Below are 25,829 nucleotides of genomic sequence, written 5' to 3'. Positions count from 1 at the left end.
CAAGAAAGAAATCAAGCGTTATTTTTGCATAACCCCTCGATTTTTACTTATTTTCACATTTCTGATCAGAGAAGTTGGACAATATTTTATACCTTACTTATTAGAGAATTTCATAAAAAGAGAAAAAAGTTTATCATCACATTAAAGAAATATTTATTTTTTAACACATTTGTTGAGTTTTTAAAAATTAGATGGAATCCATGCGTTGCATGGTATACTTGGAATTAAAAGTATAAGTTGTATTCGATAGCTAACCAATATGTAAAGTTGCCTATACATATACCGAATTATAGATAATCCAAATTTTCATTTATATAGAAATTGTTTTGGAAGTAAAAAGGAAGAAAATTGTTAATATGACGATCATAATAACATGCACGAATATATCCTACTCAATAATAGTATTCTATGCAATACAATGTAAAATTACGTTGGAAAATGTATGATGTCACGATGTTGTACTGGACTACTCGGTTCATACCGTCCATAGACTTCCAATATATGCAAAAAGATTACATAAAATATTAATAAGTGGAAATAATTTCACCACGATAACCAAGAAATCCGGTTCACACCATCCATAAACTCCAAATACATGAAGAAAGTCATTTATAATTATTAGCATAAATCACGTAAAAAGACACGATCTTTACTCGAATGTCCACTTCTAGCATGACCTTTTAGAACCTTTCATTTTGATTTTAAATCTAGCACGCCGTGAATTTTTCTGCCAATTTTAACGGTAATGGTTGACGTGGACTTGACGATACCATGTGGTGCAATTTGATTGGATTGGTGGACCCCACAAGATTTATTTATTAAAAAAATTCTATTTTTTTTAAAAAGATCCGACTGGAATCGAAAGGAAGGGGGACAATGGGTATTGTCAAAGATGAGGGCCTCGATTGCGGCCACCACTGCCCTAATCGAGGTCATCGGACACAGCTCAACCCTGTTTGGAGCCCCCACCAGCACTGGCAACCCCCACCGCTCCTCCTCTTTCTAATTCTAGTCGATTTTTTTTCTTTTAAAAATTTTTTAGAGTCATTTTTAATAAATAAATATTGTGGAATCCACCAGTCCAATCAAATCGTGTCACATGGCACTGTCAAGTCCACGTCAGCTATTACCATTAAAATTGATAGAAAAATTCACGGCGTGCTAGAAACGTGATCAAAATGAAAGGTCGTGTCTTTATATCCTATTTCTGAAAGGTCGTGGTAAAATTGAGAATTTGAGTAAAGGTAGTGTTTTTTTACATAATTAACTCAAATTATTAATGTAGAGAAAATAAGTAAATATTTCATTCAAAAACAAAAAAGACGGAGCTCTTAAATGATGTAGCGGTATCCGAGTGTTGGTAAGCATAGTATGTTAGGAAAATAAAACATCTATAACATCCTTCTATAAAATACGACGGGGCTTTCTATTATGCAAACATGAATTTAATATGGACAATAAGCAAATAGTAGCACGTATTCATAATATGCACGAACCTGAGATATAAAGCATCGAATTCAATCAATTAGCTTAAGAAATGGACAAAAACACGAATTCAAGCTTCGTTGACGATTTGCATAAAGAAATGCCTAAACTCTATGCTACGTTGACGATTTGCATAAAGAAAGATAGCTTGATAGAATAGAGTTCATATGAGTCTACTTCCAATTAATTAATTCCGATGATAATTATAAACTCGATAATATTTTTTTTGGTTATAAAGGGGTCCAAAACCTAGTACAATGAATATAAATTTGATGATTATGATAGTGGCGAGTCCATGGGATCAAGTTAAAAATAAATTTCACCCATAAACTCGAACCATTTGTTTTCCAATATAAGTATTATAGATAGATGACTGGAGGAGTCAGATAAATGTATGTACTTGTGGATATAGTGTATACTCTAGTGTATTATAACATTTACTCTTATATTTTCATTGCAGAGAGCATTAGGCAGATCAAACAAGATTCAGAATCTGATTAGTAGGGATTGTTGGGTCAATTTGAATTTCCAGGACTGTAGGTCACCCTAATAATGCCTTCAACGAGAGTCAGATCTAACATTCTTGGAACATATTAAATCGACGGTACGATGATGATTACTAGCTAAATTATTACAGAAATATGTAGCCAAGAATAGCTGTGTTTAGAACACAGAAAGGATGCCTATCAGAAAAGGAAAAGTACATAGAAAGGAATTTCCTCATGACAATAGACGAAAAATGAGCAAGTTTTGCTAAATTCTCAAAGTAATTAAAAAAAAATATTCACATTGCAGTAAATCCGGCAATCTTTTTATCGATATATAAGGGCAATTTTATTACATACGAGCAATAGAAAGGTTCTCAGACATATCTTTTCGAAGACAGAAGGCTAACCTTACGGAAATAAGCATATATGTATGTGTGTGTATAAATAAATATATATATATATATATATGAGTAGCTTACAAAATTACCTTAAAGTGACTCTACCGATGAACGACTTTTTTAAATGCTTGTGATTCGGAATTGCAGTGGACAATATAATTTCCTACCTGATCTGGTCCGACAGTATTACAAGCAACACGGATTTTTCTTATATTTACATATATATTTTAGATCAATAATATTATATATATATATATTTGATTATGCATACTTTATCAACTTAAGGGGAAAAGAAATTATTAGGAGGAGGGCCCACATAAAAAACTCTTCACAATGTTGTTGAACCGCAGAGGGGCTTCAATCTGTGGGACGTGTGAAGTGTTCTTCATCACTTCCAATTTCACCTTCTCCCCTAAAAGCCTGCACCCCCAACAGTTATATATACAAAAAATCAAATGAACTATTATCAATTTATAATGAAACAAAATAATAATAATCATTAGATGATTTTTCCCTTAAGATACGCCCACATGAAATAAAAATATATTTCGGCAAAAATTTGTACAAACTTCTTACTAATATAAAAGAATTCATGCTGATAATTGTTTTTACTTGTTTCTATAGTTCAACGCTATGTTACATTATTTTATTAAGCATTACTGTATATTTGTACTAACTAACAGTTCATGGAACTTAATTTCGACAAAGATGTATTTACATATATACACGGATTAAATATGAAATTAATCGATAAATTAGTAGCTAGGTCATGGATTGACTTATCTCCTTCTGCCAAATGAAAGCATTATTTATTTTTAAAGATCGTTAAGAAACAAAATTAATTAATTAATCGAGTCTATTTTCACATACGTACGCTTAAATATAAACCAGTTTTCTTGCACATGCTAGGCCCGCGCCAATGCAGTTTTGGAGCTTCATATCTCTATATACACAAACTCACGTTTCACTTAAGTAAGGGGCACTTTCTTCATTTTTCCTTTCTCGTTGCCATCTAATTCAGTGTGAGAATTTTAACAATTTCCTTTATAAAAATATTTTCTTTAGCTTCTGTTGAATCCGTTTGTAAATCTTATTATAAAACTTCACTCATATTTATTTTTCTATTTATATGGAAGTTGGAACTAAAAGAAAGATAACAAAAATACGGTGAATTCATTGTTAGATTCATTCCGCAACACCAAAATATCCTGCTAAAATAAACCACCATTTCCATAAATCTGATAAATTTATCATGGGAAATTATTAAATAATTTTTCCTATAAAAATAATAAATGGTTTCACCCAATATATATATATATATATATATATATATATATGAGAGGTTATTATAGAGGATCTAGTGGAGAAAACATACTGCTTCAGTTCAGTGGCCATCTCTAGTGGAAATAATTGGTCGTGCTCTCCCCATAACAGCAACACTTCCTGTTGTCAAAAATAGATCATAAATAACGTTCACCGAAAAAAAGGAAGGTCCAACTAAATAATATATCCTTTTAAAATATAATCAATTACCCTAATTACAAATATTGACAATTTATTTAAATCTAAATGACTTATTATATATTTGAAACATAAATTAAACTAAATTACCTGTTGAAGACGAGAAATATGAGGATTGTCATCTTTCCCAAGGGTCACTCCCTTCAGCAGTTCCATTTTCTCCTTCCTATTCTCTGAATACAGCTTCTGCGACCCAATAAACAATTAAAGATAAAAACAATTCAATGCCCTCCATTATGTTTGCTTTCAAAAAAAATCCCTCAACTATTAATAATTGGCAAAATAGACCCGTCGAAATGTTACCCGGACATGCATGCACAGAATTAGACAAGTCCTCAATGCAAATTTGCATAATGTGAAACGAGGGGACATTTACGATCATTATGTGTCTGCTTTATCGAATCATGGGTGGAGAAATTTGGGTATCTATTTAATGCTTGTCACTCGGTTACTGAATATGATTTTGTCATATTAACATATTTCCTTAGAACGTGTCATGGTCATAGTGGTTGTACGTACGATATGGGTGTGCAGTAATTTGTCCTAGCTAGACAACCGGCCAATAAAGGAGAGTCGCCCAAGAGTTGGTTTACTTGCCTATCGAGAAGACAAGTAAGAGCTTGTGTCTGGGAATAAAGGCATTAATGGTCCCAAAATTCCAATAATTGCATGGTACAACAGGGAACCATCCTAGAAATTTCACCCATGTACTAACCCGTCCTTGACAATGGTTGTCAATTACTGACAATTCGGTAACCAATCTCGATCGATTGATTATGCGCTTTAACAGACGTAAATGTGCTCAAAGATGGGTGCTTATATATAGTTCTCTATGGTTCGGGATTAGCAGCTAGATGTATGCTCGTTAAAACTATATATAATTATCTCAACGATCAAGACGAAGAAATGGATGAGTAGAGGTAAATATATGTTAACGACTCACATTGATGATATCGATCAAGAGGAAGTTAGGGGCCATGTTGAGCCGCTTGAACACCGCGAGGTCCACAAGCGTCCTCAGCTGGCCGGGATTGGTTGGCAGCATGAGCTCCTCAATTTTCTCCAGGCCAGCCCTCTTTAACAGGCCCTCGTTGTCTCTCTTCCTCAAGTTCAAGCCGGAGCTCGCTATCACCACCTTGTCCACCTTCTCTGGCCACATCTCGGCCATCCTGTAGGCAACGAACCCTCCATAACTAGTCCCCGCGATGGAGAACCTCTCCAGCTTCAGCTCCATGACCAACAGTTTCCCCAGCGACTCCGCCTAAATGGTTACGGAAAATAATATCACGATCAGAAGTCTCTTTTCCACATAACATCACCAAACTTACAAAAAGAGACTTATTTTAAAAAGAAATGCTAACTACTGAATAACTCTATTCATCAACAAAATGGTTGTTCCAGGCACACATGATTGGGTAGATTATAACAAATATTATACCATGACATTGTACTTTTACATGTCATTCCATCCAGGGATGAACCCAGGGTTTAGGCTAGGGGCAAGATTCTTGAGGGCAAGATTCTTGAGGGAGCGAGATAGTTTTTCTGAATTTTGGGGGAGGTGGATGGATATAATAAATTTTATTAAAATTTGAAGGACTATACGTAAATTTCTTTAAGGGGTGAAAATTCTAGGGGGACGATTGCCATCCCGAGCCCCCCTTGGTCCATCCCTGATTCCATCGCATTCTCACCAATGGTTTGGTTTTACTTAACACGGAGAAAGAATGCGTGGTCCCAATTAGCTTACATATAGTGATCGGTGCTTGAATTGATATGACAGTCGTTTTTCAGTGTGATTCGTGATAAAAGAATAAAAAGGAAAATAATTCGTAGAGCTATAGCTTTATAGCTCTTTGGCACTTAACTCTTGAGACGGGACCAAGAAAAACTTCACATATCTCGAAAATGTATCGAGTTCGACTTGGTTTTAATTGAATTGTTTTTCTATCTGGAGGCATAGAAGAGAGACAAAAATGTTAAGAGATTACGGTCATTGCTTCATCTTTCGCACTATAGTCTCACAAACCTGAAAAATCTCACTCCGCTCAGATGATGCAGTCGTGGAACCACCAAAGAAGAGGAGGTCGGGCACGTAGACGTTGAAGTGCGGCGCAAAGAATTGGACCTGTTTCCTCCACTGCCATATCGCGATAGGGCCGAACCCATGGACCAGAACAAGGGAGGGCTTCTGGGGGTCTGGCCTGACGGCAGGGCCCCAGAAGTGGATGGTGGTCTTGGTCTCCGAGTCGACCTCGACGGCCCGCGGGGAGAGGCCGGAGGCGGTGAAGCAGCGGCGGAGGTAGGTCTCCCATAGGGTCACGAGGCTGAAGAAGGACGGGATTGGGAGCATTATTTGGTTATTTGGTGGGAGACGTTGGGATGAATTGAAGGTGTTGGATGAGGCAATCAAGACTTTAATGAGGCCATGCCAAGGGAAAGATGGATAGAGAGAAACTTCGATACTTAAAAGTTTCAAAAAGAGAGAGAGAGGGAGAGAATATAGCGGACCAGGAAAAAAATAAAAAATAAAAAACTATTAGGTGATTGTGACTCGTCTTAATTTATACGTATTGGTGGAGATTAAATTCACTATGCATAATTATTTTGTGGTGTACACTATGATATTCGGAAGCTCAATGAGCAGAAATTAGTTCAATTTGAATTGGGTTAACGCATTAATAGATAAATATCTCCCGGCTTGAATTTAAGACTCGAATCCCGAGACATCATTGAAGGAAAACAAGTGTCCAACCGTGCTAATTCGTATGATCTTTTTTTCGGTTATATGGAAAGTCTGTGGGTCTAATACAATGGAATAAAAATCTTAATAGCTAATAAATGAATACAAATAGTCCTATCGAATATCTAACCTGCAATATCGTGATTGTCAGGCGAAAATATGCGCGAAATATAATACTAATTTGCATGATCTTCAGTATTGTATGTTGTACTTGATCGAGAAATTACCTTAATAAGTTGCACTATACTAACATTTTTTAGTACAGACTTTACAATCGATTTAGGCTTTTTTAGTGCTGTGCACGGAGCAGTCAAAACTCAAACTATGAAATGACGGAAATATATGGTGAAAAGGTAAAAAATTTTAAATGATCAACTTTACGTGTATGCATGTACATTAAACAATTTGATATAAAAAGTAGTGAAATCAAATATGATGTAACCTTTTTCATTATTTAACTAGTGAAATATCTTTTCCGGATTTTCATTAACAAGAAAAGAACCATCATTCGCAGGAGGGGTTGATGTCAAATGAAGATCGTGGAGATTTATGGGCAAAGTATAGGTGTGAAACGAAGGGGGGATGAAAAATAAAGTTGGTTTGGTTGGTTTTCTTTGTGTGTGGGTGATGGTGACCCACTAACCCGACTCTCCCACCAACCTCTCTTTCATTTTCTTTTATTATATATCCTCCTTTAGGGTTTTTGGCTCTTTGCAGATATGAGTAGGCTTGGATTCAAAATTAAAATTTTAACTTTAACTTTTAACTCATCACGCACAATAAAATACACATTTTTCAAGTAAAAAATTTTAACTTTAACTTTAATTCAACGCACTGCACAAAAAAAACACACATTTCTCAAGTTAAATTTATAGTCAAATCTCATTTGTCATTTTTCATAATTAATATCACAGTTATTTTAACTCTGAAACCAAACGCACTGATAAAATCCACGAGTAGATCATCGATCCCTTTTGGGTTTTGGCTGCGTTCATTCGCCCGAGTAAAGAGTGGGATAAAATTTTTGAAATTGGAAACCCATATTTGATGAAGACGAAATATGAATTGGATCAGGAGTTCGCTGGAATATAATTATAAGGAGCTAATTCCAACTAGAGGCGTTGATGGTAAATTGGTACAATATTATATTTAAAAAATTAATAATATCCCTGCTCCTATTTTGGATTACGATATACTGCCATGGTAAGAATTGAAGAAGGAGATGGGTGGCGGTATGCCAATATGTGGCCAGTATCACCCTAGGGAGGTCTTCAACAGCCCTTTGCGTTGTTGGAGACCTTGCCTAGAGTGATGGGGGTCGATGTCGTGGTCGGCATCAGCCCCCATAGCCCCACAATCGTCTCTCTTTACTCGAATAGAGAGAAAGGACAACAAAAGTTATGGGTGATCTGACTCCAGTAACTATAGCCTTCAAATGAGATAGCCGGCGATCTCTGTGACCACCGACATCCTTAAACGGGATTGTGATGGTCGGATCGGGCCATTACAACCCTTATCTCTTTCCACTCTCCTAGGCCACCTAAAGACCTCACTAGCGAGGTGGTGGTCAAGTTGGGCCACCCTTGCCCCCTCCTTCGTCTCCGATTATGTCCTTATTTATTTTATTTTAAAAATATTATTTTAAGAAAATCGCTTAAAAAAATCTATTTTAAGAGTAGCGCGGTAATTTTTGTTTCATGTCACATCCTCGATGCTTCACATGCACCAAACAGCAAACTAGGATATTGCAAATCCAACATACATTAAATCCCATCCCATCCCATCCCATCGCAACTTAATCTATCCAATCCTGACTACCAAATGTAGTCTCCAATGATAGAGTTCATGGTTAAACCAACTGAATTATCTTAATACTCGAGAAATTTGGTTTGATACAGTGACACTCAATTCAATCCGTGGTTATATATGACAACAAAAGAACATCAAATTCCGCAGTCTAGTCCACATTAGGTATAGGGCATTGAACCAGATAGGCTGACCTAGCAAATAGAACGAATTACGTTGTAAGAAACTTTGACTCATGAGCTTGCTGTTTTACCAACAATGAACTATCTTACTTATTAAGCTCGGAGTTTCCTTTCCTTTACGGAGGAATAACTATATCAAGATCTGAAATAAAAGAAATGTATTAGAAACAACCCGAATGAACTATTGCAATGTCGCATTCGCCTGGTGACCAAGAGATTTCGGGTTCGATATTCGTCACAAGACCATTCATTTCTTTTTATTAATGATTAAGATTTCTAATTGATAGATACTAGGCTCACGCCCTCATAACCTAAATAAAGCCATACTATTGCAATGTCAAAACTTCTTGTCAATTTTCACCAATATTTTTGGCCAATTAAATCTTCATTGGAAAGAACATAAATGTCCAACAACTCCATCGACTTTAAACTAATAGGAGAATCGGATTCGAGGGATTCTTACGGCATGGAACTCGATCGGATGCACTGTTTACCGAATCTCCAAGCAATATATAGTTTGGTCTTGCGACTATTACATGAGGGCCTACACAAATGTTGAGTCGAGTCTAACGTCAATGTATTAATTACTCCTTCAAGACAGAGGAGGGGGGAGGGTTCTACATGATTTGCATGATGAAACTCGAAAATGCGAATCAACTGCGTCAAATAATGTACTTCGAATGTGCGAGACCCATCTTATATTGCATGATGAAACTCGGGATAATGGGATAATGCCCCGGCAGAAAGGGGTTGTTTTTACACTTGCAAGAATCTAAACTTAGAGTTTAGATGTCTAGAAGTCTAATTAAATACCTATAATAGATCATTTAAAGATGTTTTGTGAGATGGTATCACGGACATGAAAATTAAAGTTTGGCTTTAATATCATATAAAAGCTTGTAAATATGTAAATATATGGTGTCAGATCACATGCATGAAGCCATGGACCCTGATATTTTTCACCATGTGTGACATATATGTGGTGTGAAATTACCCATTTTGTTCCCAAATTTGATTATCCTACCATGCGTATTAAATAAAACAAAAGGAAAAAAAAATAAAAAGAGAACAGGTGAAAGGAAGGTGCAGTTGTCGATGAAGGTGGTTTAATTGCATCATAAATTCATCCTTTTGTTTTTGGGGATTGCTTTTTTTTTTTTTTGAACTTGGGGAAAGAGAATGAGACGCGGATCGACAATATATTAAAAACTTATTAATTTCATATTGAAAATGAATTTTGACCGTATGTTATTCGCAAAAAAAAGAAGAAAGAGTTTTGACCATGTTAAATTTGTTTTATAAAAATTAATGATAAATTTGTTTTACATCTCCATAAAATCTAAGGGGCTGTTTGGATTCAGAGTTAAAGTTACTTTGATTTTGATTTTGATTTTGATTGTGAAAAATGACAAATGAGATATGATTATAAATTTGACTTGGGAAATGTGTGTTTTTGTTGTGTAGTGTGTTGAGTTAAAGTTAAAGTTAAAATTTTTAAATTGTTAAATGTGTATTTTTGTTGTGTAGTGTGTTGAGTTAAAGTTAAAGTTAAAGTTAAAATCAGGATTCTTTGAATCCAAACGGAGCGTAAACATCTTAAACAATGAAAACTGGTCCATCCCTTTATTAGGGAGAGTAGGGTGATTTTCCCTACTTGCAAGGGATCCACCCGTCTCTTTCTTTCTTTTGAATTTTCTTATTTCATTTTTTTTAATTTCTTAATTAATGTTTAATTATACCAACTCTTTTTTGATGTGCACCACCTTATATTCGGAAGTCCAGCGGATCCGATTAAATCTAGGTAGGTATGCATGGAGTTAGTTCACTAAATGATAAAACTCACCCGATTATGAATTTAAATCACAAGACTTGAATATAAGATTTTACTAAAGTGAAACGAGTGCCGAATTACCTAACATCAACTCATATTAGTGAAAAATCTATTTCAATTTGCCACTAATTTAAGTAACTTCTTTTTATTTGTGATATTAGAAATGTCCTTATCTTTTTTTTATGAAAAATAAGGTTATATCAGCCTACTAACTAAAACTAATTTTCGCTTGAGTATGACTATGACCACATGATGGTTTTAACAAATTTCAAACCCTAACTTCATGTAAATTTCGTCCATTTAACATTAGTAAGTTTAGTCCTACTATATTGTGACCTTGATTTTCTAATTAGATATGTTAAAAATTTAAACTAATATTAACTTGGAGAAATGTTCATTTTTATACCGTATGAAAATTAAAAATTATTATAATTTATTGAAAAAAAATCATCTACCTGAGCGGGAGAGTAGTATGAGTTTCCCTACCCGTGGCGACCCCACCCTCTTTCTTTCTTTTTTTTTTATTGATTTAATGTAATTGTATAAATTTTTTCGAGGAATATCGCTTGATATCCGAAAGTCTAATGGATTTTGATTAATCTCTAAGTTTGAGCAGGGTCTACTAAGGGATCAAGCTCACTCTCTCCGATCACAAATATCAAATCACCTAAAACCAACGCACCTAGGTGCTAATTCAATTAATCTAGATTCGAGCAAGATCAGTCCACTAAGAAATAAACATCTCTCCCCAAGCACAAGTACCAAATGAGCTAAACCAACATACGTAGGTGAAAAGCTTATTTCAATATATCACCAATATAAGTAATCTCTTTTTATTTGTGACCTTAAATATGTTCTTTTTGTCGATGATGCAATTTTACACCAATCTTTTGACTGAGATTAATTCTCGCGACTCGGCAATGATGGCGAGATGGTTTCCATGAATATGGAACAGTTACTGCAAGTAAAGTTCGTCAATTTAAAATTAGGAGACTAATTAAGCCCTATTATATTACAATCATGGTTTTCTGATTAGAATCATTGAAAATTTAAATTAAATTAGTGAGAAAAAATATTTTATATACCTTATGAAATATTTTTTAGTACAATTTTTAAAAAATCTGGATTATTTACTATCAATCGAACGTTCATAATTCTTATGTATGAGGAGTTTTATTATTGGTTTCACTTAACTCTATATTGGTCATTATACAAACTATTATGATAAATTAAACAATCCAAATTTTTTTTTTGACCTGCAGCATCCCCGGATACTACACACTAGTGTTCAATTAATACAGACAATCACGCATGTAATGGTGATTATGTGTGTACATATCATTTTCTTTTTTATTATTATTATTATTTTGACATACAATGATGATTCGAATATTCCACAAACAATGGATACAACAGTTATTACTTATGTCATATCTAATAATATAGATTAGATAATATCTATTAGAATATATACTCGCTAGAGTGTAATAGACAAGAATGTAATAGACAATATATTTAATAAAAAGATATAAATTGATAGGGAATATAAAATTATATCCATTTGGTTAACGAAAATAAAAATACAGAAAATTTTTGAAAGTTGGTTAAATAGAAATGGTTAATATAAAAAGATGAAGATACTCATTTACAAAATAACTAGAGCATTTTCGTGGTACATGCGAAAAATTTACAAATTGAGAAAAATATATTGAAAAAATAAGAATTACTCTTAAATAATTTTTGATACTTCAAATTGAGAGATTTTCAATTCTGTCAATTTTATAAAGAAAGTTAATTATTAACTAAATATATTGAGGTAAAAAAATATAAGATTCAAAACAAAAAGAAAGAGTCCACCCAGAAAAACAAAATCAGATAGAAAAATAAAAAGGGAGCACGAAGAAAAAATCTGTTTAAAGATAAAACAGAGGAGTGTGAAGTAAAATCCGGATAATTTTTAACTTTTATGCGTAAAATTATTATCCTAACCATAATCTGATAATTGTTATTAATTACAAATATTTTTTTAAGGGCTTTTTTTGAAAATAAAAAGTTACAGCACGGTTCTCGGTATAAGTAATAGAGATTAGATACAAATTATTTTTTCTTTTTTACCTTTCTACATCATATAACAAAATTAAATAAATAATAAAAATTATCTCTCTTTCTTATTACATACATGTATATATATTTTTATTGTGCTTTATTTTTTATCCTATATTTTATATTTATTTATTTTTAATGGGCTCCACACAGTCTAAACTCCAAACGTCCAAAGACTCCACACATATACTTATCCCAGCCAGTCAGAGCTCTACAAAACCGAGGGGACATTCGAGCGGCGAGAGACGACAAAAGGTTCTCCCCACGTCCACGCGCTAAGGCTCGTGCGCATCGGCCACACGTCTGCTCAGAGCCAACGGGGTGGGACGTGCTCCCCACGCGACCTGCTTGCGTCGCCGCCTCTTCACAAACCGGAGCTCCCCGGGCGGACCAAGTGCATAGCTCCGAACTAGATTTTCAATTTGGCCCCTTCATTCTGATGACAGTCCTAATTAGCCCCACAGTTTTACCTCTTTCGGCAGATGGTGCAGTTCTTAATATGGAAAAGCCCGGCAATAATTTCTCAAGAAAAAGAGATATTGGAATTGTTCTTCTCATTAGGCCAAGTGCATCAAATATGAATTTATCCTATATTCCTGATTGGAAAAAAATTGAAATTCCTAGTCAATGTTCAAGGACCATACGTATATCGTGAATGTCTATGTCTTGCTAGCAAATTTGGGGTTCGCACAATGGTTATAATCGCAAGTGGACTTAAACTATTTTTGTCAAGAAAATACGTCGTGCCATCTCAAAATAGAAAAAAAATAACTCAAAACGCATACTATACAGGCAGCTGGCTTTATTACCTCTTTGGAACATACTGCGTGGACAACACATGATTGAGTTCGAAGTTGTGTCACCACGTAATCAGTTGAGTCGATCCGGTTTGGTCAAGTGACTGGTCCCGTATGATGGTACGGGAGAAGTTCAGAGATGTCTTTGTGATTCCGGGCAAAGTTTAGGGGATGTTTGTATCATTTTTTCTAAGAATATAAAAGGCAGGTGAAAATTTATTTTCTAATTTGGTAACTAAATTTAATTTAATTCCCCGAAAAGAAGAAAAGGAATCCTCTTTATAATAAGAGCGAAAAAATACTGCAAGCAAGATCGTTAATGGCAGCAGCAGCGGCAGCGGCAGCAGCAGCAGCTCCACTCGCATGCAAGCGAGCTCAGCTCTATTGAAAATCCCCAAAATTCACGGCGACCAACCGTTTCCGCGTTGATCAACGAACAGATTCTCCCCAAGAACTCACGCTTCTTGCGCTGCTTCACTCACGCAGATAGAGCCACAGAGAGAGAGAGAGAGAGAGAGAGAGAGAGAGAGAGAGGGGCCGCATTGTAAGTTTCGGTGATGGGGTCGGTGGGTATCGTGAAGAATCCTCTGAAGAGGAGCTTCGAGGAGATGAACTCGTCGAACCCAGAAGCCAGTTCCTTCGCCGCCGCCGCTGATCACTCTGTTCATTTCACCCCCAGACGGTTTGTGTTCTTCGCCTTCTTCTTGTTTCTCGGGTCCTTCCCAAGTTGTCTTTTTGATGACTTTCCAGTGGGTTACTGAACATTGGGTTGTGACTGAGAAGTATTGGGATGATAGTTGCAATGCAGAGCATTTTGGGACATTGATGTGTCTGTTGATGAACCAATGTGCTTCTTTATTTAAAGATTGACATCCCACTGGCATAAAGTGATATATGACAATGTTTCTGAGTGGTTGAGGTTTGATTTCTGCACGAATATGAGTGAAAGGTCATGGATTTTGATAGTATGTGATTTGTGGGTTTCTGACCCTTTGATCGTTTCGAAGAAATCTTTTGGCTCCATTATTGAGATTTTCCCAGTTCTTGGAGATTTATGGGTTCCCTTGATACAGGTATCAACAGGAAGTCTATGAGGTTGCTTTGAGGAGGAACACAATAGCTGTGCTGGAAACTGGCACCGGGAAGACGATGATCGCTGTGATGTTAATCAGGCAATTTGGAGACGCCATGAAGACTTCTGGTGACGGAAAGTTGATCATTTTCTTGGCTCCCACCGTTAATCTCGTGAATCAGGCAAGCTCTGTCAATTTTATGACGTCCGAATTATGGACGTTTACTTTGATCATAAAACTTTGTTCAGCAGTCTAGTTTTTCTTTCTACCAGTTTTGTAGTCTATCTATGTATTGCCACGATCCTAACACCATGAAAAATCGAAATTGTCTACTGAAATAGATCACTTGAGCATCACAGAGTCGGGAAAAATGGGAAAATTAGCTCCTCCTGCCTGACTGGAAATCTAAGGCTTGAATCCCTCCAATCTTGGTCCCAAAAGCACGAGCAATACGGAGTATGCATGAATCCTGACAGAGTTGAGGACAATAGCCTCAGCTTTCCAGGCAGTACAGTCGCGATGGGCTAACTACCTGTTTTCCCCTCCTTTGTGACGTCCGTGTTGTCTATTTCTGTCGACAATTTGGATGGTGTTAAAAATTTAGATTGCTCTAAGACAAGTTCCCCAACTACAGAAGGATTGAGACAAAATAATGCAAGGGTGAATTAAAAATGAATTCTTTGGTATAACACGTTCTGAGTTGTCTTTTTTGGGGGAGACTTATCCGGAGACATCATTTTCTATTGCATATAGTTATCTTTATACAATAGTAATCGATAAAAAGTTACAAAAGAGATCGATTTTGTGTGATATTGTAGAAAATCGCTCTCTTTTGTAACTTTTTGTCAGGTACTATTGTATAAATATAATTATATGACATAGCAAATGATGACTCCCAATAAGTGATAATCACACATTATCACTTGGTTATAAAAGAATGCAGGGGTGAATTTAAAAAATGAATTCCTCTGAATAACACATTCTGTGGGGAGACTTATCGGGAGACATCATTTGCTATGGCATATAGTTATTTTTATACAATAATAACAGATAAAAAGTTATAGAGGAGATCGATTTTGTGTGATATTGTTACAAAATTGCTCTCTTTTGTAACTTTTTATCAAATTAGTATTGTGTAAAGATAATTATATGCCATAACAAATGATGTTTCCCGATAAGTCATGATCACACATTATGAAGACGTGGAGAAGATGTTCTTGTATATCCAAAGTGATAATCATTTTTTAATTCATTTGCTTAAGTATAACTCACCATCTTTTTAGTCCATTCGCGCAACTACATTTCACCTTTTTATTTAAAACATTGTCCCTCTCATTATGAAGACATTTCAAACTTTTATTGGCACCTGAAAATGTTTCTCTACATATATCTTGGGTAGTCTTTCTTGCTGCATCTTGTCGTTAACATCATGCAACAGGAATGATTGATTGCTGTGCCTTTGTGTTTTGGGCAGCAATTTGCTGTTATAAGGGACTATACCAATCTTCGAGTGGGTGAATACTTTGGAGCAAAGGGAATTGATGAATGGAATGCAGCAAGTTGGAAGAAGGAATTCAACGAGCATGATGTGAGTTTGCCTCTTTTCTCATTCTCAATGGCTTAGAATTCACGACTTGTCTGTGGTCTTGATAAGAGCAAGAATATTCAAAGAGGAGGACTATTAGTTTATTTCTTTTGTTTTCTCGTTCTTTGTATCCTCTCAATTTCTTTCGTTAAACTAATTTTACTGCACAAGCAATTAGACAGAAGACCAAACAAAGTAAACTGAATGCTAATAAGTTTGCTTCCATTCTTTAGGTGCTGGTGATGACACCGCAGATCTTATTAGATACCTTGAGAAAAGCATTCCTGAGTCTTGAAGAGCTCTGCTTGCTAATACTCGATGAGTGCCACCGAGCTACAGGGAACCATCCTTATGTGAGAATAATGAAGGTTTGAAAATTTGCTCCTAAAGTAAACTTTTATATTTTGAAAATTGAGTATATATACTATTTGATATTTGGGAAGCGGGTGTGACTAGATACTATCTTTTGTTTTCTTTCTATTTTAGGAATTTTACTGCAAATCTTCTAACAATCCAAAGATTTTTGGGATGACAGCCTCACCTGTTGTTTCTAAAGGTAAGATGTTTGTGCAAGTCAATTATTATGGGCTACCATGGGCTCGAGATTGCTTGCTTCAACCATGTGTGTGTGTTTTAGGTGCATCCTCAGCGGCAAGGTGTGAAGGTCAGATGGCAGAACTTGAAAACGTCTTGGATTCTCAGGTATGGAGATATTTGTACTCCAAGAACTTGGTAATATATGGCAATGAATCTTGGCTCAAACTTGCTTACTGGTGCAGGTATACACTGTTGAGGACAGAGCTGAGATGGAAACATATGTTCCCTCTGCGAAGGAAACTTGTAGGTTTTATGACATATTTGAGTCTCTGAGCAGTGATTTGAAGGAGAAAATGGAAGCTGTATTTTCCAAGGTATTCAATGTTGTTTATATTGACAGATTATTTTTCTTAATAATCTGGATCCAAAAGGACCTAGGGCCAAGCGTGATTTTGGACATGCATTATATACCCTTGCATATTGCTAATTGCATGAGATTAAAAAACAAATTTGAGAGAAATCATCTATGCTTTTAGTTCGGTATTGTGAGCTTCTGCTGTTCCTGTGAATTGGCAGTACGATGTTTCATTGTTGAGGATGCTAGATTCAGGGGAAAGCCATTACAAGGACATGGAAGAGAAACTTAAGACACTCAGGAAACGACTGTCCTGTGAGCACGCAAAGATCATGTTCTGTCTCAATGATCTCGGTCTGATTTGTGCTTATGAGGTATGGTTCGTTCTTTGTCGTGAATGAACCGAGCTGATAACAGGTCTGCTGTTTGCCAAGATTAGCAGATAATTTCCAAGGCTCTTCCCCCTCATTTCTATTTTTTTTTTTCACTTTTTCATCCCGATGAGATAAAGCATCTGATGTTGCCACAATTCGCTGCAGGCGGTAAAATACTATCTGGAGAATGCCCCCAATGCCCAGGAAAATGGAATTTGCAGAGAGAGTTCTTTACAGCGTAAATTGTACTTAGAAGAAGTCCTGAACATAATAGGAGACTCCTTGCACATTGGTACAGTCTATTGTTATTTCCTTTGCCTATGTTCGTCATTCTGAGAAGATTTCGCGATCGATTATCTTCTTGTTATTTCCCAAAGTGTTCTTCGTAAATATTATTTGGTATCGGGAGCCAGTCTTTGGTCTTGAGTCTTTTTTGAACTGCCCAAGTTATCTAATATGCTGTAGTAGGATTTCTGCTTTACATTTATTTATTGTTATCTACAAGCAGGCAACAAGAATTCTCCGGAGCTTATTTCAGACTATCTGGAAGCAGTAAAGTTGGGTCACATATCCCCGAAGTTGCATGAACTTCTTCTGATATTTCAGTCATTCGGGTATTTCCCTAGAGAATTTTCAATTTTTGTTCAATTTCGTGTCAGCTGCATAACTCTATAATTCTCTTATGTGGCTGCAGAGAAGCCGAACAAGTTCTTTGCCTTATATTTGTTGAGAAAAAAATTACAGCGAAAGTAATTGATCGATTTATGAATAAAGTGGAGGCGTTGTCTCATTTCACTGCTCGGTATTTGACTGGGACCAGTACGTCATTTGATTCCCTGGCACCCAAAGAGCAAAAGGAAGTCTTGAAAACTTTTCGCTCTGGGAAGGTATCTTTCTTCATCTGTTTATGCCCAATACGGTCCTAAAGAACTTGAAGACCTTTTTTTCTCTGTTGGTCTCCATTTTCTTGAAGTATGAAAAGAGTTCCGGTTAAGATCTTCCTTTTACTACAGAAGGTGCTTGAGTGTGATAAACATTTTGTTTGTATTCAGGTCAACCTATTATTTGCAACTGATGTAGTTGAGGAGGGGCTTGATGTGCCCATGTGCTCCTATGTGATACGCTTGGATCTTCCAAAGTCAGTCCGTAGTTATATCCAGTCACGTGGACGGGCGCGGCAAGATAATTCACAATATATCATGATGGTTGAGAGGTAAAGAGGAATTTATTTTATGATAAAGAACAATATATATTTCATTGTCTCTCCTTAGTCTTGCTTATGTCTGTTCTGCATGTATTTACAGGGGAAATGTGAAGCAGAGGGACCAATTGTTTGATATCATCAGGAGCGAGTATTCCATGAATGATACAGCACTAAATAGAGACCCCTGCATGTACACATCGAAAGCATGCACTTTCGAGGAGGAAAAGGATACGTATGTTGTTGATGCTACTGGAGCTTCAGTTAGCACAGATTCGAGTATTAGTCTCATTTATCGATACTGCGAGAAGCTCCCTCGTGATAAGTATGGATTCCAGGTTTTTTAAACTTTCTATTTCTATTAGGTTGATTTCAGTTTGTTCGTTTTAGTTTGGCCGTAGTCTTGACGTCAACCAAATTGCTAGCTCCTTCAAAATGATTTACGAGACCAGATTCTCTTAGCATGATGGAGGACAAAGGGGGAAGTTTATCTTCCTTTCTCTATAATTTAATAATAGAGATCAAGGATCCACTTATTTAATTGTGGATTTACGTATTGACATGTTCTGATTTTGACAAATTTGAAGATATTGTCTTGAGATTGCTAATAGAGAGAACCGAAACAAAGGGGGCTAAAGCTGAATTAGGCACACTTCTTGGAGCAAATTAAAATTGACCCTTTCTATCTTTTAATGTGCACATTTCAGTTGTCGTATTAGTTCTTTTGCAATAATTAACAAAAACAAGCATTGTAGGTACTTCTTGCCAAAGCCAGAGTTCCAGTTCACGTCTTCTGAGGGGTGTTGTCAGTGCACTCTGACTCTACCTCCTAATGCAGCCTTTCAAACAATAGTCGGTCCCTTGAGCAGGAGTTCTCACTCAGCAAAGCAGCGAGTCTGCTTGGAAGCTTGTAAGAAGCTGCACCAAATGGATGCTCTGGACGACCACCTTATACCATTGGTAGAAGTGTCCCCGGTAAAGAATCTCCTTCCGAAAAGCAAAGAATTCGCTCCGGGTGCAGGTAATTTGAACTTTTAAGGGCAATTTCTTTGATATTTGGTTGTAAGCAAGGATGCCAGGATCCTGCCTAGGATCAGAAGGGGTTCATGAGATCGAGGATCGTAGGATCGGATCGAGAATCATAATATCCTACCTATAATTAAAATATATATATATATATATAAGTATAAATTTATTCTATTTACCATTACATTTCTTATCTATCATAAAACATAATATGATTTCAAATTCTGAAAAGACCATTCGCTAACAACAACTCAGAGAAAAACACAAGGTATCATTCACGAGATACCAAAAAGCAGCTCACAGTTGATAAATGACATTATCGAATGGAAGTAACAAACAACTAATGAAGAAAGAGAGGCAAATCACTTTAAAAAATGACTTGGCTGCTCAATGGACTTGACATATCGGCTAACATGCATGAGTTAGGTCAATTTTTTAAAATTTTTGCAAAGTGTAGGATCGTAGGATCATAGGAGTCGGCTTAAGATCCCTCTAAGATCCTACAATTTAGATCCTCATACTAGAATCGGGATCGAAGCTTGCCCATGGATCGTAAGATCCTAGGAGCCAGGTTGATATCATGACAACCATGGTTGTAAGTATCGAGTTTATTCTACTAGGAACCCGTTTTCTAGTTGGGCTGTGGTAAACATGGGGTGAGGAGCCTCAAGGGTGGAAGCGTGTTTGGGATAAAAATGAATGGAATGGAATACATAATACAGTTTTATACACAGCGTTTCATCTTTGTACGTGTGCTTTCATGCCTTGGCTTTTCCCTTAGGTTCTTTATAGTCTGAGTCTCAATTGATTTTTTTTTTCTCGGTCTTGAAAAATCTTGAATTTTGAAGGGACGACGAAAAGGAAAGAACTTCACGGAACGACAACTATATGTGCTCTATCAGGAACATGGAGAGAAAAAACTGATGGTGCTTCTTTTCAAGCCTATAAGTTTGACTTCTCATGCAGCCCAGTAGATGTAGTTTATTCTGGATTTATTCTCCTGCTCGAGTCAAAACTTGACGATGATGTCGGTAATATCGAAGTGGATCTTTACTTACTTTCGAAGATGGTGAAGTCTTCTGTTTGTTCATGTGGGCCAGTGCACTTGGATCCACAACAGGTGTTGAACTATGCTCCCTTTCTTTTTCCTTTTCCGTCCACTCCGTTATCTGCTTTCTTTTTTTTTGTCAATTTTTGTGTTTGAGCTACCTTATGAGCCCAATCTTCATTCTTCCCATGCATACAGACATGCAATCAAATAGAATAAATTACTTCCTTGATGATTACAAATAATTAACTCTTTGATGAGGATAATATACACATTTTTTTTCTTCTTTTCTTTCATGTCCGTACAGATGATGAAAGCCAAACGCTTTCAGGAATTTTTCTTCAACGGTATGTTCGGTAGGTTGTTTGTTGGCCCCAAGTCAACCAAAAAGCCACGACAGTTTGTTCTGCAAAATGGAACCGAATCACTATGGAGCCCTTCATACATGTACCTGCTACTTCCCATCAACACTGCAGAGGTTCAGGGTGATGATCCATGGAAAATAAACTGGCAAGCCATAAACTCCTGTACCTCTGTTGTTGAGTTCTTGAAGCACCATTCGTTGGGCACACGTACTAAAGATGAGATACTAAAGGCATACTCTGATAAGAGCGATGTAGATGGAGAGACAGAGCCTGATGAGACAAAACTCCACTTTGCAAATGGCTTGTTTGATTCCAACAGCCTTAAGGATATGGTAGTTGTGGCGATACACACGGGAAGGATCTACTCAGTCCTTCAAGTGATTCAGGAGATGAATGCTGAGAGCCCTTTTGAGGAGAGTAAAGGCTCCAAAAAGCCGTCTTTTACGAGTCATGCTGATTACTTCTATAAAAAGTAGGTGTCTTTTTTTAACTTTTTACAGGCGATCCTTCTTTCTGTGTCTAGTAAGTTAACCCCCAGAGGATTTACTTTGGAAATAAATTTTATTTTTGCTTATTATCATTAGGTATGGTATCGTGTTAAGATATCCTAAGCAGCAGTTATTACGGTTGAAGCACAGCCATAACCCGCACAACCTTCTGGTGGATTTCCATGACGTGGGTAGGTTTCCTTTTCAAGCTTGTCTGTCTGTTCAATTAGACAATGATTTCACACACATGGTTTTTTCAATTTAATTGGAAGTCAGTATTTCTTTTAGTACTGGTGGTTGCAGTTTCTGCATAAATGTCAGAGAAGCCATTTGCACCAGTTGTATCCTTGATTTTCTTGGGCTTATGAACAGTTGCTAAGATATCCGAAGGTGGTCCAGTTATTAAAAAGCCAGTGGACCATGCTTTTATGCCGCCTGAACTTTTACACACTCTGGATGTACCGATCACTGTTCTGCGGACTTGTTACTTGCTGCCGTCTCTTATGCACCGACTCGAATCCCTCATGTTGGCGAGTCAGCTCAGAGGAGAGATTAATTGTCAGGCTAACGACTTCTATATCTCGAGCTCTTTGGTATGTGTAGTGTAGTCCTTTTCTGTCAATCGTATCTTTCCTGAGTTCCGCTGTGATTTCGATAAGATTAAAATTTATGATGGTCCATGCTTAGATTCTTGAAGCAATCACGGCGCTTCGGTGCAACGAGAAATTTTCCATGGAGCGCTTGGAGTTGCTTGGGGACTCAGTTCTTAAGTACACGATAAGTTGCCACCTCTTTCTCAAGTATCCCAAGAAGCACGAGGGGCAGTTATCAAGGCGGAGATCTGAGGCTGTCTCGAATGCAACCCTGCACAAACGTGGGACTTCTCGTAAAATACAGGTACTTTATCTTTCTTTTATGGAAATGGTCGTTGGCTGTAAAAGTTTCTTTGACTCACTACAAATGTAATTCTCTTGATTTGAGCTATTTGTTTTCTAGCAGAATCTTTCGTTTTTTTTTTTTTTTTTGGTGGGGTTGTCGAGTCTACGAAGTCAATGTAAATGATTTGTAGTCAATGATAATACCTAGTTGTTATGTGCAGAACCTAAACCAAACAGTGTTGCTCTGGCAATCTTTTGTTCGATTTGTTGGGGATAATCTGGTTTTGAGTAGAACCTGTTCTAGAAAATGGAATTGGATTTACAGTTAGTAGGCATTTTTTTTCTCAGAAGCCGGATCGCATGAGATTTTTCACCATTATCAATACCTTACCCAAAAAAAAAAAATCCTAAATCGGGGGACCAGTACGATATAATCACGATTAATGGTTTATTGGTTTAACTTCTCATTTAAGGGCTACATACGAGATTGCCCATTTGATCCCCGACGATGGGTAGCCCCAGCGCAGCTGACCCGGTGCCCAGAGCCTTGTCAGTGCGGCGTGGACTCATCTGAAGTCCCCCTTGACCCAAAGTTCCAGACTGTCAACCCGAAAATCAAGCTTGGGAAGCTGTGCGATCAGGGCCACAGGTGGTTGATTTCGAAGACTATCTCCGACTGCCTTGAGGCACTCATCGGAGCATACTATGTTGCTGGGGGATTGGTCGGGGCCCTCCACCTGATGAAGTGGTTTGGGATGGAGGTTGAGCTCGATCCCTCATCTGTGGTTGAAGCTATCAACAGTGCCTCTCTGCACTCCAGTGTCCCGAAGACTGCCAATGAGATTGCAGCTCTGGAGTCGAAGATCGGGTATGAGTTTTTCGTCAAAGGGCTCCTGCTGGAAGCCATTACACATCCCTCCTGCCAAGAGGAAGGGCTTGGGTATTGCTATCAGGCAAGTGGTAGTTTTTCTCCATGAGATCTTTAATTTTGAAACTTAAGTAAAGATACTTTTCAAACAGAAATTATTCTCGAAAACATAAGAAGCCTGGACTATCATGCATTTCCCAGTACTATTTATTTATTCAGTTTTTATTCATTTATGTATATATTTATTTTATTCTTTACAGAGACTGGAGTTTCTCGGCGACTCAGTGTTGGACATTCTCATCACTTGGCATCTGTATCAATCGCACACGAATGTTGACCCTGGGGAGTTGACTGACTTGAGGTCGGCTTCAGTCAACAATGAAAGTTTTGCACAAACAGCTGTTAAGCACAACCTCGAAGTGCATCTTCAGCAAAGCTCAAGTCTACTTCTGACACAGATAAAAGAGTATGTGGACTTGTGCCGTGGAACTGATGATGACACGAGATTGCTTCAAGGCTCAAAGGGCCCAAAGGTAGGAATCTATTGATTCTTTCAAAACTTAGACCTTGCTTGGAGTTTGTTTTCTGAAATTGGTAAACAAGATGATATACGTTGTTAGGAAATAAAAAATCGACTTCGAATATGCATTTATCCAGGCTCTGGGGGACATGGTGGAAAGTATTGCTGGTGCAATTCTAATAGACACAAAGCTGAATCTTGATGAAGTATGGAGGATATTCAAGCCTCTCTTATCTCCAATCGTGACCCCCGATAAGCTTGAGCTACCCCCTCTCCGTGAGCTGAATGAACTCTGCGACCATCTTGGGTATTTCATCAAGGAGAAATGCGTGACTAAAGAAGAGATTGTGCATGCGGAGATCAGTTTGCAGCTGAAAGACGATCTTCTCATAGGGCAAGGGAACGACCGAAGTAGGAAGGAGGCCAGAGGAAAAGCCGCTCTCCGTGTACTGAAGAAACTCGAGGTGTGTGAATGCTCGTTCTCTTCAACTTCATTGTGATAGCACATGGTAACATGGAGTCCTTGGATGAAATTATCTGTTCATCATATTCTCGAGTTTTGTTTGCTCAATTGGTCCTTGAATTTTGGTGTTTTATTGTTTCCTGCCATCTATTTTGTTTTGATCTATCAATCCATCTGTTAAAAGAGAGAAATGATCACGGGATCTGCACCTCAATCAATGCTCCGGCATTGAGCAGAGGACCCTCAAAGGAAGATCCTTTACGGTGAAGGGACTCAATCGCCCAAATTAAGTAGAGGGAGTGACATCAAAACATCAGATTTGAGGACCAAATATGCTACTTAACCTTTTAACTGTCGTGCAACTTTGATAACATACATTAGTTGTGCTATGTGGAGCAGGATAAAGGAATAATGTGCTCTCGGGTCTTGAGAAAGAGGAAAGAAGGTTCTGATCATGCTGATGAAGCAATTGACTTAAAATCAGCAGCGGGCGTCAACGGTGAAAGAATGGAAGAATGGTCTCGGGATCCAGCAGATTCCACAAAACGGAGAAAGATTGAGAGTCGACCATCGGGAGGTGAGAATAATGGAGTTAATGCTTCGGCTGATCCCGGTCCAAAGAAGGTGGACCCAGATCTTCCAACACCTGGTTTGTTTAACTTCCGTGTGGTTGCCTCCTTGGTATTATTTCTTGAAAGAACTTTTTATATATGGTCTCTGTAACTAAATGAAATGTTCTACAGTTGTGGGGCCGATCGATATGAAGAAAGGTGGGCCCAGAACCACTCTTTACCAGCTCTGCAAGAAGCAGCAGTGGCCAATGCCGGAATTTGAAACAGATGAAGAAAAGTTCAGGTTAAGACAATTCAAATTTCTTTCTGTTTTATCCTTCTTCGTGGCATTTGTTTAATCATTTAGGGTCTTTGTATAAAGTGCATCTGTGTCTTACTTGTCGGGCTCGTGCTAGGGCTTGGCTAATTACAGGGTCAACATTTTTCACTGATGTGATTGATCGAGATTTTTGCCACTAGAGTATATGCAATAATTTCTCAGTTGCATACATCATCTAGCACACTGATAAAATGGTAATATCAGTTGGGAGGATAATGTGTCTTTCATTGGCCGGGGCCTGGACGTGTAATTCAACTATAATTTATGACATGAACTCCTAAAGTGTCGCTTTTTATTTTTTATTTTAATTTTCCAGAACTGCAGTAGAGTTTGATGATGGAGCGGAGAAGAGAAAGGGGTTCAGCAGCTTCAAGTCAAGAATCAGCCTATACATCCCCAACCATGGAAGCATCGAATGCTCTGGGGATGCCAGGGCCGACAAGAAGAGCTCATATGACTCCGCTGCTCTCGCAATCCTTCACGAGCTTGAGAAGCAAGGAAGAATTATCATCAGTGAATAGGAGATTAGGAAAATCCAACAGGTTAAATTTTCTCCTAACCTGGAGAAAAATGTTCTCTCCTCTTCTGACGTCTGTAATGTTAGGATTGGATCGACATAATTATATATGTCGAGGGTTGAAGAAATGAATAAATGAACTTGAGAATTGAAGTGTTGCGGTGTAGAGTCACGAAGGTTTCAATGGGGGTGTATGATGCGGCAGAAGACGTGTCAAATCAATAACCAGAGAAAAACGGGCCCTTGATGACCCTGTCTCAAGGGAAATGGCCTCCGGAGCAAAATT

At 37.3% G+C, this 25,829-nt stretch overlaps 2 protein-coding genes across 5 annotated transcripts; one reads left to right on the top strand and one right to left on the bottom strand.

The window, feature by feature from the left end:
- Positions 1-2,274: 2,274 nt before the first annotated feature.
- LOC116215883 (2-hydroxymuconate semialdehyde hydrolase) lies at positions 2,275-6,363 on the bottom strand. The gene is made up of 5 exons (XM_031551687.1): positions 5,922-6,363; positions 4,836-5,153; positions 3,983-4,078; positions 3,747-3,814; positions 2,275-2,791 (listed from the first exon to the last, which is right to left on the bottom strand). Exons 1-5 carry the CDS (start codon positions 6,243-6,245, stop codon positions 2,671-2,673), a joined length of 927 nt encoding a protein of 308 aa, XP_031407547.1. The 5' UTR covers positions 6,246-6,363; the 3' UTR covers positions 2,275-2,670.
- Positions 6,364-13,628: 7,265 nt separating this feature from the next.
- Positions 13,629-25,709, top strand: LOC116187816 (endoribonuclease Dicer homolog 3a). Of its 4 annotated transcripts, none has more exons than XM_031516765.1 (25): positions 13,629-14,036; positions 14,428-14,608; positions 15,902-16,015; positions 16,246-16,380; positions 16,499-16,568; positions 16,650-16,714; positions 16,792-16,923; positions 17,126-17,278; positions 17,444-17,570; positions 17,787-17,892; positions 17,973-18,165; positions 18,331-18,491; positions 18,583-18,804; positions 19,235-19,500; positions 20,354-20,625; positions 20,861-21,390; positions 21,503-21,597; positions 21,779-21,999; positions 22,094-22,303; positions 22,758-23,237; positions 23,413-23,685; positions 23,810-24,136; positions 24,517-24,712; positions 24,879-24,990; positions 25,343-25,709. In XM_031516765.1, exons 1-25 carry the CDS (start codon positions 13,912-13,914, stop codon positions 25,545-25,547), a joined length of 4,971 nt encoding a protein of 1,656 aa, XP_031372625.1. In that variant the 5' UTR covers positions 13,629-13,911; the 3' UTR covers positions 25,548-25,709. The 4 variants fall into 4 exon arrangements, with proteins under 4 accessions (XP_031372625.1, XP_031372623.1, XP_031372626.1 ...); XM_031516763.1 differs by having other exon boundaries at positions 13,631-14,036; positions 24,517-24,784; XM_031516766.1 differs by having other exon boundaries at positions 13,632-14,036; positions 24,535-24,712.
- Positions 25,710-25,829: the final 120 nt, after the last annotated feature.

The sequence above is a fragment of the Punica granatum genome, chromosome 8, assembly GCF_007655135.1.
Source record: "Punica granatum isolate Tunisia-2019 chromosome 8, ASM765513v2, whole genome shotgun sequence".
NCBI classification, from domain to species: Eukaryota; Viridiplantae; Streptophyta; class Magnoliopsida; order Myrtales; family Lythraceae; genus Punica; species Punica granatum.
This window is presented reverse-complemented; position numbering and strand designations above follow the sequence as displayed.